This window comes from Heterodontus francisci, chromosome 9, assembly GCF_036365525.1.
Source record: "Heterodontus francisci isolate sHetFra1 chromosome 9, sHetFra1.hap1, whole genome shotgun sequence".
Classification (NCBI taxonomy): domain Eukaryota; kingdom Metazoa; phylum Chordata; class Chondrichthyes; order Heterodontiformes; family Heterodontidae; genus Heterodontus; species Heterodontus francisci.
In genome coordinates this window covers 118738359-118752789 of record NC_090379.1, presented here as the reverse complement: position 1 = coordinate 118752789, position 14431 = coordinate 118738359, and the positions used below count along the sequence as shown (strand labels likewise).

The following is a 14431-nucleotide window of genomic DNA, read 5'->3' as shown; positions in this document are numbered from 1 at the left end:
TAATGTAAACACTCTAGTTTTACAGTGAGTTTTTAGATTTTTTTGCGGGACTGTTAATACTCTGCAATAATTCCAAGCAGTTGTTTAAAGAAATCAAGTTTGGTTTTTGACTTGTTTTCAAATTGGAAGGAAGTCCTGTTCAATTATTTTAATTAAAATGTTCAAATGTTTTCTGTTCTAATTGTGAATAGAATTAACGTTGATACAAAAGTAAAATACTGCAGATGCTGGAAATCTGAAATAAAAACAGAAAATTCTGGAAATACTCAGCAGGTCCAGCAGCATCTGTGGAGGGATAATCAGAGTTAACATTTCAGGTCTGTAACATTTGATCAGATGAAAGGACCTGAAATTTATCTTTTACGCTTTAGTGAAAATGTTCTTTTTAAAAAAAAAATAGACTCTGGCCAAAGAAACCTATATGGTCCTAACACTGATGTCCAAAGCAATACTGACACCAAACTGGTATGTCAGGCTGTGCGTGTCTTTGAAGGCTTCCAGACTTGTTAATGAGCCTTGTAATACTCTTAACTTTGGTTTTCTAATTTTTATAATAAATACATCAGAGTTTTTTTATCCTTCAGAAACATGCCTCTTTGTATTGGGAGTTTGTAGCATATTGGTACCAGAACACCAAAATGAAACCTCATTCAAACCACTAAGTGTCAGCATTTTAGAATGCACCTAATTGACCAGCTCGAATTTTTCCCGTCTCTGCCTCCAGCACGGACAGATCTCTAACCACCAGTGCTTCAACTGCACTGCTCAAAATCCTTTCTGAAGGAATAAATCAAGTTTGAAAGTTAAAAGATTTATAAGTTCACTGCTTGATGCCTTTCACAATAGAGGTAGACCATCTTCGTGGTGAAGTTGTTATCTTAGTGAAATTGAGCAGTCCTATGAAATAGATGTTTATTGTAAGGTTATTCGAATGTACCCTCTCCTAAATTTATACCCCCTTTTCTTGAAATATACAGACACGTGGTGTAGGTGGTAGAAGAAGAGCTGATTCCACTGCCCAGGAAGACCATGATAAGCCCTATGTGTGTGACAGTAAGTAATGCAGATTACATTGGAAATGCCCCATGGACACGCCTGCTCCTGCATGTGTAAAAGTGACTCATCTCCTCTCTGGTCTGCTACCTTTATGTCTGTCTTCTGTGAAATTCACTCCTTTTTCTCTTTCTTCTTCTCTGTTTCAGATAGTTACAAACAAAAGCATAACTCAAAAACATCTGACAAAGGTACTTTGCAGTTGCCTATTCAGTCTATGAGTAACTGTGCATAGACTGCAGCTGTGGTGATTTGCTTCTTGCCTGTTTTTAAGTTACCTTTTGTGAAATTTTATTTTTTATTCATAATATATCCTGATGACTTCACTCTACTAAAGTGATTTAACATTTTTTAAAAAAGACCTCAACAAGAATGTGTACCCAATATGGTTGGTTGTACATGATTAATGTGCCACTATTTTATCTTCCTCTTTGTCTCTAGTCTGCGGCAAGCGATACAAGAACCGTCCTGGTCTCAGTTATCATTATGCGCATACCCATTTAGCTGACGAGGAAGGAGATGATGACCGAGATTCGGAGCCTCGTTCGCCGCCGGTCCTGAGAAGCGATGGTCACAAACGTAAGATGTGCCCTATTCCTGTACCGTGCTAATCGGAGCATGTCCTACTGCAGTGTAGCAAAGCAGCTGATCCTGGGGAAAGATTTCTCTGCTAACCATATAGTAGGATCATAAATATGCTCAATTAGATTTCTTTTATTTCTGGCAAAATTGTAACAGTGTTTACTCTGGGCAATGATTTTTTCCCCCCAAAAATACTGACCAGAGGAAGTCTTCAATTGTGTGTTAACACATTAATGCAGGAAGGCATGTGTAAAATTGTTCTGGTCACTAAGGGAGTAAATGGTAGGGTTATTAACTGCGGATGGCTTTTATAAAGAGTAAATGGATTATTCAAATAGGGGTGTATCTGGTACCCTTTAAATTTAATTTAGAAATTGTTATTCTTCAGATTTATCTTTCTCCTGCCACCTATATTTATAACTCATCAAAGCTTGACTTTTTGACTATTTATGATTCATAGTTTTCTCACTAGATTATATTTCCTTTTCAATGAAATCGAAGGCAGCAGTCTGATAACTTTGTCTACCATAATGAATGTTTGTTTAAATATAAACTGTCAGGGTCTGATGTGGGGTCAGTTTCGCACAGGAATGAAAAGAATTGGAGAGCTAAAGAAAATCCTCCCTGCCCTGACCACAAGTCATTTAATGAGGTCTGACTGGAAGATACAGGGTTTGACAGTTTTGCAGTGACAGCAGAGATTGAGCTGAGGAGGATTAAGGAGAAATGTTTAGGTAAGGGAGAGTCTGAGGAATTGCCTTGGGAGCAGCAGACAGCTGAATATTGATCAGTTTTTGCTCAAGCAAGCAAGGTCATGGGCTGAGTACTTGCACCGGGGAGAAGAACGAAGGAAGGTAGGGGTTAGGAGTGATGATTGTCCTGATTAGCCCGTTACTATAGAAACCGCACAGACCTGAATGTGGTGATGTACAGCAACAGCAAAAAATAATTTATTTTGCTCAGGTATGTCCTTTCAGAGCAACCTTGTTTTGATTGCATCCTATGTGTCAGGTATTGGTACCAACTACTCAGCAATGATTAAGCAAGTGAAAGTGGTTGGAGGTTAGAGAGCAGAATGAACAGCATGGACTTTATTTTAATGAATTAATAATTGAAGTTTTTATTTTGTTTAATCTTTGTTCTCTGTTTTACGTTGCATTTGTCGTTGTTGATTGTTGAATCAGAACTTGCCGTGCCCCTAGCCAAGCTGTTCCAGTATAGCTATAACACTGGCATCTACCCGGCAATGTGGAAAATTGCCCAGGTATGTCCTGTACACAAAAAGCAGGACAGGTCCAACCCGGCCAATTACTGCCCCATCAGTCTACTCTCAATCACCAGTAAAGTGATGGAAGGTGTCATCAAGCAGCACTTGCTTAGCAATAACCTGCTCATTGACGCTCCATTTGGGTTCCGCCAGGGCAACTCAGTTCCTGACCTCATTACAGCCTTGGTTCAAAACATGGACAAAAGAGCTGAACTCAAGAGGTGAGGTGAGAGTGACTGCCCTTGACATCAAGGCAGCATTTGACCAAGTATGGCATCAAGGAGCCCCTAGCAAAACTGGAGTCAATGGGAATCAGGGGGAAAACACTCCGCTGGTTGGAGTCATACCTAACACAACGGAAGATGGTTGTGGTTATTGGAGGTCAATCATCTGAGCTCCAAGGACATCACTGCAGGAGTTCCTCAGGGTAGTGTCCTAGGCCCAACCATCTTCAGCTACTTCATCAATGACCTTCCTTCAATCATAAGGTCAGAAGTAGGGATGTTCGCTGATGATTGCACAATGTTCAGCGCCATTCGTGACCCCTCAGATCCTGAAGCAGTCCGTGTAAAAAAAAAAAAGCAGCAAGACCTGGACAATATCCAGGCTTGGGCTGATGTGTGGCGCAAATGTTACTTGCCACTTAAGTGCCAGGCAATGACCATCTCCAACAAGAGAGAATCTAACCATCTTCCCTTGACATTCAGTGACATTTCCATCACTGAACACCCCACTATCAACATTCTAGGGGCTACCATTGACCAGAAACTGAACTGGAGTAGCCATATAAATACCGTGGCTACAAGAGCAGGTCAGAGGCTAGGAATCCTGCGGTGAGTAACTCATCTCCTGACTCCCCAAAGCCTGTCCACCATCTACAAGGCACAAGTCAGGAGTGTGATGGAATACACTCTACTTGCCTGGATGAGTGCAGTTCCAACAACACTCAAGAAGCTCGACACCATCCAGGAAAAAGCAGCCCGCTTGATTGGCACCCCATCCTCAAACATTCAGTCTCTCCACCACCGACGCACAGTGGCAGCAGTTTGAACCATCTACAAGATGCACTGCAGCAATGCACCAAGGCTCTTTAGACAGCACCTTCCAAACTCACGACCTCTACCAATTAGAAGGGCAAGGGTAGCAAATGCATGGGAACACCACCACCTGCAAGTTCCCCTCCAAGTCTCACACCATCCTGACTTGGAACTATATCACCGTTCCTTCACTGTCGCTGAGTCAGAATCCTGGAACTCCCTTCCTAAAAGCACTGTGGGTGTACCTACCCCACATGGACTGCAGCGGTTCAAGAAGGCAGCTCACCACCACCTTCTCGAGGGCAATTAGGGATGGGCAATATATGCTGGCCTAGCCAGTGACACCCACATCCCATAAATGAAATTTAAAAAAAAATTGAAGTTGTTGTTTTTATACTTACTGGCAGGAAGCTAACCTGTGCCGGGGTAAGCTACTTGGATATGACAGCCAGGGATGAATTAGTTGATGGTTCCAATTGAAGGATGTAGACTTTGGCTTACACAAGAAAATTTTTTTTTTTTTGTTTCTTATTTGGCGCCTAATAAAAGTCTTTCATTCACAGATAAATGCAGTTCATCCTCTTCCCTCAGACCATTACTCTTGATCCACACATGAGTCGATTTGCTGTACAAAAACGCACATTACAGCTAATTAGTCAAGAATTGTTAACAATTTCCCATTTTCTTAATTTCTTCAATTCACGTTAGGAAACCCATTATTCAGTCTGTTAATGGTTCTTTCTGCATTTTAGCTTCCTACTGATTTCTTCCCCAGCCCTTTTTATCTTTCTTCTATGTGGTCAATTTTGTCTTATTGTTTCCTTCATGTGTTCTATATCTCAAACCATGTTATTTCTTGTCAAACCCTTGCAGCTTTCCCTTTGGTCTCGGATGCGTACAATAGTTTTGGTGTGTGCATGTCAAATTGCTAAGGATGTTTGTGGTTGCACTTTTATTTCCCTCTTTTGCAGTTTTGCACTGGTAAAGAATACACAATGTTGCACATTATTTCAATTTGTACTGGGTGTGTGTCAGAGCGATTTTTTTTTTTTTAAACGGCCATAATTGAGGGAGGGAGCACTGCTGGAGAGTTATGTGGTCTGCAAGTTACACTGTTGATTGCTTCTCTTGACCTTCAATAAACTGAATCCCTTCACCAATGTTTGCCAGGTAGTGTGTCAATGCTGGTTAATCCTGGCAGCAGGAGCAGAGCAATGAAGGAAAGGGAGGGAGATAGGAATTGCTGACTCCCATTGGTCTCCTGTTAAACTGAAATTCTCAATAACTAAGAGAGAGGATAATGAGAGTGGAAAAAGCTGAGGTTCACTTCTGATGAGGAGAAAAAGGTCTCCCCCTCTCAATTGCTTTATGTAATTTTGTTTTAAAATTCTTGAATCTGGTTCTGCTGGTTTAGTGTGATTCACTTTACTCTGCTCCAGTTGGCCTAAAGCTCCTCTGGTTGTAATTCCAGTTAATAAATCTCCAATAACCAGTTAAGTAAAAGGGCATGTTGCTGGAGGTGGAGGTGACGGGTGAGACAACATTCAAGATTCAGAACAGCAATCACAGGAACTCAGTGGGTTTAATACATTAAAGGCACAATATAAATTCAAGATATTGTTTAACTTGTTCACTTCGAAAGTTTTTTTTTCTTGAGCAATATTTTGTATGACAGTAAATTGTGTGTGTGTCTCTCTCTGTTGGCTTTGTTTGCCTCTTTTCCTCCTTTCTCAATAGTTTCAGTTGCCAACCTGCATAATTCAGAAAATGCAGCTAATTCTACCACGACCACATGATCAAATGTGCAACAGTAGCACAGGATAGTGTGCAAATTCTTGACTGACTAGCTTTGTGTCCTACAGATTTCTGGCTGGTACTGTGTTGTTCATTATATTATCTTGCATGTTAATGAGTAGTTCTAAAAGGATCTGTTTTATGTAGAATCTATGAAACTATTCATAGGCAACACCTATGCAGTCATATTAGCTGGCCTCTGACACCGGAAATATCAGAGGAATGTATGATGGCATTAAGAGAGTTTTTGGGCCAACCATCAAGAAGATTGCCCCCCTCAAATCTAAATCAGGGGACACAATCACTGACCAATGCAAGCAAATGGACTGCTAGGTGGAACACTACCTAGCACTGTATTCCAGGGAAAATGTTGTCACTGAGACCGCCCTCAATGCAGCCCAGTCTCTGCCAGTCATGGATGAGCTGGACGTACAGCCAACAAAATCGGAACTCAGTGATGCCATTGATTCTCTAGCCAGCGGAAAAGCCCCTGGGAAGGATGGCATTACCCCTGAAATCATCAAGAGTGCCAAGCCTGCTGTACTTTCAGCACTGAACGAACTGCTTTGCCTGTGCTGGGATGAGGGAGCAGTACCACAGGACATGCGCGATGCCAATATCATCGCCCTCTAGAAGAACAAGGGTGACCGCGGTGACTGCAACAACTACCGTGGAATCTCACTGCTCAGCATAGTGGGGAAAGTCTTCGCTCGAGTCACTTTAAACAGGCTCCAGAAGCTGGCTGAGCGTGTCTGCCCTGAGGCACAGTGTGGCTTTCGAGCAGAGAGATCGACCATTGACGTGCTGTTGTCCCTTCGCCAGCTACAGGAGAAATGCCGTGAACAACAGATGCCCCTCTACGTTGCTTTCATTGATCTCACCAAAGCCTTTGACCTCGTCAGCAGACGTGGTCTCTTCAGACTACTAGAAAAGATCGGATGTCCACCATAGCTGCTAAGTATCATCACCTCATTCCATGACAATATGAACGGCACAATGCAGCATAGCGGTGCCTCATCAGACCCCTTTCCTATCCTGAGTGGCGTGAAACAGGGCTGTGTCCTCGCACCTACACTGTTTGGGATCTTCTTCTCCCTGCTGCTCTCACATGCGTTCAAGTCTTCAGAAGAAGGAATTTTCCTCCACACAAGATCAGGTGGCAGGTTGTTCAACCTTGCCCGTCTAAGAGCAAAGACCAAAGTTCGGAAAGTCCTCATCAGGGAACTCCTCTTTGCTGACAATGCTACATTAACATCTCACACTGAAGAGTGTCTACAGAGACTCATCGACAGGATTGCGGCTGCCTGCACAGAATTTGGCCTAACCATCAGCCTCAAGAAAACGAACATCATGGGACTGGACGTCAGAAATGCCCCATCCATAAATATCAGCGACCACACTCTGGAAGTGGATCAAGAGTTCACCTACCTAGGCTCAACTATCACCATTAACCTGTCTCTCGATGCAGAATTCAACAAGCGCATGGGGAAGGCTTCCTCTGCTATGCCCAGACTGGCCAAGAGAGTGTGGGAAAATGGCGCACTGACACAGAACACAAAAGTCTGAGTGTATCAAGCCTGTGTCCTCAGTACCTTGCTCTACGGCAGCGAGGCCTGGACAACGTACGTCAGCCAAGAGCAACGTCTCAATTCATTCCATCTTCGCTACCTCCGGAGAATCCTTGGCATCAGGTGGCAGGACCGTATCTCCAACACAGAAGTCCTCGAGGCGGCCAACATCCCCAGCTTATACACCCTACTAAGCCAGCGGCGCCTGAGACGGCTTGGCCATGTGAGCCGCATGGAAGATGGCAGGATCCCCAAGGACACATTGTTCAGCAAGCTCGTCACTGGTATCAGACCCACCGGCCGTCCTTGTCTCCGCTTTAAAGACGTCTGCAAACGCGACATGAAGTCCTTTGACATCGATCACAAGTCATGGGAGTCAGTTGCCAGCAATCGCCAGAGCTGGCGGGCAACCATAAAGGCGGGGCTAAAGTGTGGCGAGTCGAAGAGACTTAGCAGTTGGCAGGAAAAAAGACAGAAGCGCAAGGGGAGAGCCAACTGTGCAACAGCCCCGACAACCACTTTTATCTGTAGCACCTGTGGAAGAGTCTGTCACTCTAGAATTGGCCTTCATAGCCACTCCAGGCGCTGCTTCACAAACCACTAACCACCTCCAGGCGCTTACCCATTGTCTCTCGGGACAAGGAGGCCAAAGAAGAAGATTCAGTTTTTTTTTAAAATGAAGTTTGGGTTATTGGTGTCTTAAGTTCTATAAACCTGTTTAGCCTGGATTTTGTAGTCCGTGGCAAAGCAAGGATGCTTGTTGCTAGCCTCAACGAAAGCTGCCCACAGTGATCTAGTAATTTTTAATGTGGAAATTTCCCTTTTCCTGATGGCAGTATAAATCTGGTGCCAAATCGAGGGGAGTAAATTGGGCCTATACTCTCTGGAGTTTAGAAGAATGAGAGGCGATCTCATTGAACCATACAAGATTATGAAGGGGCTGGATGGGGTCGACACCGGGAGATTGTTTTTGCTGTTTGGGGACTCGAAAACATGGGGGCACAATTTCAGGATAAGGGATCGATCATTTAGGACTGAGAGGACTCAAAGGGTTGTGAATCTTTGGAATTCTCTACCCCAGAGGGTTGGGGATGCTCCATCTTTGAATACAGTTAAGGCTGGGATAGACAGATTTTTGGTCTTTCAGGGAATCAAGGGATATGGTGAGTGGGCCGGGAAGGGGAGTTGAATCCTAACATCAGCCATGATCACTTGGAATGGCGGAGCAGTCTGTATGGGCCATGTGGTCTATTCCTGCTCCTTGTTCTTGTGGATGTCATCCCATGTATCAGCAGTGATGTCAGCAAGTAGGAAGGCAACCAATCAAATGGAAGTATTCAGATATAGCAAAGCAGGAAGTTAAAAGCACTTAAGATAAAATAACATTAAACTGACTTTTTTAAAAATTGTTTTTGGAAAATCAGAGGATTTTTTCTTGTGGAGAATTTTGACATTTCACAAATATAAAATTAACTTTTCAGGACTAGCAATTTATGAAGTTAAATACTGTTAAAAGCCTAGTTACATCTCATTCAACAAGATGTAACTTTTTCAAGGGTTTTTACAGACAGACCAACAGTGCTAGTGTAGTTCTTGTCAATTTATGATTACAGTGGAGATTGTGATTTATGACCTTAACCCCCACTATAAGGGCTAAACAACATCAAGCATACTCCTCTGCTAATCTCCCTCAATGAAGTTTAAACCCGACAGATTCCCACAGACACTTGTTTGGGTCTGAAGAACTGAACTAGCTCTCCCTCAAATAAAGAAATCAACAGAGAATATTGCAATCTTTCCGATAGCCTATTTTTAAATTAATTGATAGCTAGGTCATAAATATCCCAGATATTATAAGGGTCTGGGAGACTCTCTTCAATACGTATCTCCCCACTTAAGGAGATACCAAGAGGGGTTCTTGTTGTTTACAGAATACTACTTGAGACGATTTACTAACTTATTTATAAATTTATTGAAGAATTGAACATGCAATGCACTTTAAGTGGCTAAGTATATCGCAACATAAAACATTACTAAAAGATGGAAAACATAATCTTATTTCTAAAATAGAATCAAAAAGTTCAATTATGACAATGTTGCAGTTAAGTATCTTAGAATATCCATCAAAATTCAAAGTAAACTGTTACCTTAAATTACCCGAGTAAGCCTCCTTAACCAGACAAAGCACTGTTTAAGAGTAGAATTCTCTTGTCATGTAGTCAGCCTCCTTGATCATGGGTTTTAGTTTAGTTTAGTTTAGAGATACAGCACTGAAACAGGCCCTTCGGCCCACCGAGTCTGTGCCGACCATCAACCACCCATTTATACTAATCCCATATTCCTACCACATCCCCACCTGTCCCTATATTTCCCTACCACCTACCTATACTAGGGGTAATTTATAATGGCCAATTTACCTATCAACCTGCAAGCCTTTGGCATGTGGGAGGAAACCGGAGCACCCGGAGGAAACCCACGCAGACACAGGGAGAACTTGCAAACTCCAGACAGGCAGTACCCAGAATTGAACCCGGGTCGCTGGAGCTGTGAGGCTGCGGTGCTAACCACTGCGCCACTGTGCGAAGTATTGTTCAGGAATTCAATACTTCTAATTTTTTGAATCAAAATTCTCTCATTTTTACTGTTTCTTATCAATTAGCTCATCCTTTGCAAATGTGGGTGCTACCTTTCTGTGAATGTTCCTCTCTCTTTCTTTCTTTCTTTCTTTATCCATATATGGTTGTATCAGTCACGATTATTCTTAATTATTTAATTGCTGAGATTTCCCTTATGAGGTTGTGCGAATTTATCTGGTCAAAATGTTTGTAGTGTTTTATAGTAACACTATGACTTTGTTTTATTGGTTACGTAATTTCATAAATGTCTTTTATTTTTAAAAGCTTTTCAAACAAATGTTGTGCTGTAACAGTTTTTTTTCTTTTTGGGTCAACTTGGGGTTACATGGCATCTTTTTCTTTTGTAAGTGATGTGCCATTTTATGATCATTCGTAATGGATCTTTGGTGCTACCTTGTACCATCATCTTCAGATAGTCTTGTCTATATCAGCTAATTAGAATTATAGTTATCAGTGTGTACCATGTACAATATGTCACATTTTCTAATTAGTTTATAAATGCCAATATAACATTGGGATGGATTTTTTTAACTAAAGAAAATCATGAATTTTTAATTCTGCTCTTAAAAGAGAATCCAGTGAATCTTAACTGACAATTTATTCAAACTTTCATTGTATTAAATGAATCTTTATTCCTAAAGTGTAATGTATTAATTATATCTGAATTTTAACTAATTAAGTATATGTATTAATTATCTATATTCTTTCCTAATTATCCCTATTATACCTATATTTCATCACAGTTGCAGTCTGTGGGAACCTCTGCAGTGCACCCTCTGGGGGACCGTGCACTCACTGACAGCGACTTCTGGATTTCAGCATTTGTTCTGCACGTGTCCAAACTCCTGAAGTTGCTGTCAGTTTCAGGGGAGTAATGATAGCGAATGCTGGCAGTTTCACTGTCATTACCACAGAAAATCTGGATATTGTTGGAATGCAATTAGTCAAAAATTCCTTCTGTGCTAGTTAACAGACTCCACCTTCTTCGCTTATGTGTTTATTGAAGCATTGTCTGTACATCTACGTTCCACCTCAGAACACTGTGCTGACCAACAGAGCCAGACGGGCAACAGTGCTGTCTTTGCAGAAACATATATTTAAGTTGTACAGAGATTTGCTGACTGCCGGGAATTCCTGAAGTCCAGCATCCCCGTTTGAATACTGGAGGACACCTAATTCCAGTCTCATTGGGTGTTCATGGTGGGAGCCCTTAAATGTCTGTTTGATGTGTGAAGAAGTAGCAGCAAGTCCCTAACATTCACAGTCTTTATCCTTAGAATTTCCATCTCTCTCTAATAACTAATTTTGTAATTTGATCTGGATTTGTTGTCTGTTATGCTGATTAGGCTGACATGGCATTCACCTACTTAAGGGTACACATTTAAAATTGAAAGCAGTTTAACTTAATGGTGGGAATCAAGTAACCCATGGCCAAAAGGACTTGATACTGCAACTGAAGATTGAAGATCTGTACACGTGCATTGTGTGTTTATTACCCTAATTCAATGCAGCTCACAAATGCTTGCAGTGATAGGCAGGCTTCGAGAAGGACGCAGAGACTGATGGTTATTGAACTATCTGGTAACAGATATCTTGAAGTAACCTTGAAGAGTTATATGACAGGCAGTCTTTTTTTAAATGATGTGTTGGCTGTGTGATTATTTTACAATGAATTCAAATTGGGGTCTGGAATGTTGGAATGGGTCACTCCCCCGTTTTCTTAGTGTGTTTATCCATGTTGGCTGGCAGATGACAAATTGGTTCAATAGTAAAATCTCACATTGGGTTAGGGATTTTATTTTAAATGGATCGTGTTAATGCATTGATTTTACTTATTTGAACTTTAAGTTAATGTTGATGCCCTTCTGTTTTGGCTCTGTTTGAGTGCTCATTGTGTGTTTTTCCCCATTTCTCTGTATGCAGGGATAGGCTTCAAGAGTAAAATAAAAGCAAAATACTGCACATGCTGGAAATCTGAAATAAAAACAAAAAGTGCTGGAAATACTCATCAGGTCTGGCAGCATCTGTGGAGAGAGAAGCAGAGTTAATGTTTCAGGTCAGTGACCTTTCATCAGATGCTTCTCTCCACTGATTCTGCCAGACCTCCTGAGGATTTCCAGCAATTTTTGTTTTTATTTTAGGCTTCAAGAGTACCTCATCTCGGTTTCCAGTTCTTATGTAAGTTTGGCAGTGAGTGTCAGCAGGCTATCTTGTGTGCAGAGCATCACAAAGGAAACTCAGTCCTCCCTAGCATGGATCATTGGGTTATGGTTACGTGCAGGATCCCTGGTATTCTCCCAACCAAGGGGAGCTGAGGTCAACTGGACAGACTTTACTGCTGCTCTAACTTAGCATAGACTGGGAAACTTGTAAATGTTAATGTTAGAGCGAGTTGGTCATACTCGTGCAAGAACTCGTGTAAAGTAACATGTAGGGACAACAAGCAGTTAGGAAGGCAAATGGCATGTTGGCCTCTTTTGCAAGGGGATCGGAGTACAAGAATAAAGAAGTCTTGCTACAATTGTACAGAGCTTTGGTGAGTCCACACCTGGCGTACTGTGCACAGTTTAGGTCTCCATATTTAAAGAAGGATATACTTACATTGGAGGCAGTACAGCAAGGGTTCACTAGATTGGTCCCTGGGACCAATGGGTTGTCCTATGATAGGCTGAGTAAATTGGGTCTATATTCTCTGGATTTTAGAGGTAATCTCATTGAAACCTACAAGATTCTGAAGGGGCTTGACAGGGTAGACACTGGTTATTTCCCCTGGTTAGGGAATCTAGAACCACAGTCTCAGGATAAGGGGTTGATCACTTAGCACTGAAAAGAGGAGAAATTTCTTCACTCAGCGTTGAGTGTTTGGAACATTCTACCCCAGAGAGTTGTGGATGCTCCATTGTTGAACATATTTAAGGCTGAGTTACAGGTATTTGGGGTCTCGGGGATTCAAGGGATATGGGGAGTGGGTGGCAAAGTGGAGTTGAAGGTGAAGATCAGCCATGTTCGTATTGAATGGCAGAGCAGGTTCATATGGTCTACTCCTCCTATTTCTTATGTCGATCAGGCCTGTAATATCATCCTTGATTTCAGTATTGGTGTTGCCTTTACTAACTGTGACACTAGGGGAGTCTTTTATTCCTTATTAAACAGTATATAGGCCCAGTTAGAGTGGATAGCAAGCTAACGGAATGGTTTAGGTTGGGGTGAGATAAAAATTCACACTGCTTCCTGATTTATTTAATCGTGTCCTAGAGACAGCAATGAATCTTCTAAAAGGTGATATTGATGTCTCTTAAGTGGCAAGATTTTTAGCAATCTCGGGTTTTCTGATGACACAGTGGCCTTTATAGCACCATCTAAAAAAGATCTGCAGACTAACAGGTCAGGGGTATGTGGAGAGCAGAAAATTTTGGTTTTGGAAATGTGGCAGCCACTTTGTGCACAGCAAGCTCCCACAATCTTCTGACTCAGCCGAGAGTGCTACCAACTGAGCCAAGGCTGACAAAGGTCATATATGAGAACCATTAGGAAGATGTATACGTTGCACCTTGGAGGTGATGCAGTTGAACTGGTGGAAGAGTTTGTATACCTTTGTTGAGTTAGTGTCAGAGAATGGGAGTTGTGACGAACACATCAAAAGGAGGATTTGATTTGCTTCTACTTTTGAAAGATTATGTAGGAAATGGAAGGCTAAAGATATTTTGAGTAAAAATAAAGGTGAGAGTTTATGAAGCAATGGCTATCCCCACATTACATGGACTTGAGCCCTGAAACACGAGAGAGCTTTCTGAGCGAACGATACTGACACCAGCGATTCGATCATTGAGAAGAATACTAGGGGTATCCATGAAGTGAAGAATGATATGATAAGGACATGACTTAGATTAGAAATAATGTTTAAACGGAAGACTGTGATGGTTTTGAATGAAAGCAGTAGAATACTTGTCATGGCCCTGCGTACAGAGGTGCACTGAGCAAGTAGCCCAGGAAGACCAAGGAACCACTGAATAGGCAATGGCAGGAGTCAGTTGTCACAGAAGGGGACACAGGTGACTACAGTGGTGAGACAAGTTCAGAACTGACAACGGAAGGGATCATCGGGCCCAATTCTCACTGCTGAGCTGACCGGAAATTAGTTGTAATAGTAATATACTGATATTGTGCAATAAAAATTTCCGAGATTTGTTGAACCATTTCTACCAGTATGGATCTAGCTATGTAGCATGGTGGTGTGTGTTCATCAACTGAACCAAAGAGTGCTCTGAGGATCGTGGTTGATCTGTACCTCAGCTCCATTTACTCTCCTTTGTTACATGTCCCATTATATTCCCTCATCCAACACAAATCCATTCATCTCAGTCTTAGCAAATGTTAGTTGTCCCCCAGGCTCATTTTTGAGATTTGAGACTTCAGATTTGCACCACCAATTTTGTGGAAAAAGTGTTTCCTGATTTCACTCCTAAATTGCCTAGCTCTAATTTTTTTTTATGT

The 14431-nt window shown here is 41.8% G+C and overlaps 1 protein-coding gene across 6 annotated transcripts in view; it reads left to right on the top strand.

Moving 5' to 3' along the window:
• The window catches only part of dpf3 (double PHD fingers 3), a 137349-nt gene that overhangs the window by 79728 nt on the left and 43190 nt on the right, over window positions 1-14431 (top strand). For all 6 annotated transcript variants that reach the window (XR_010975752.1, XR_010975751.1, XM_068039790.1 and 3 more), the window contains exons 6-7: window positions 978-1053; window positions 1495-1632. Coding sequence is in view for 4 of the 6 variants with exons in the window: in XM_068039790.1 (XP_067895891.1) it covers window positions 978-1053; window positions 1495-1632 (214 nt within the window). In the remaining 2 variants the exon portion in view is untranslated. The remainder of the gene's footprint in view (window positions 1-977; window positions 1054-1494; window positions 1633-14431) is intronic.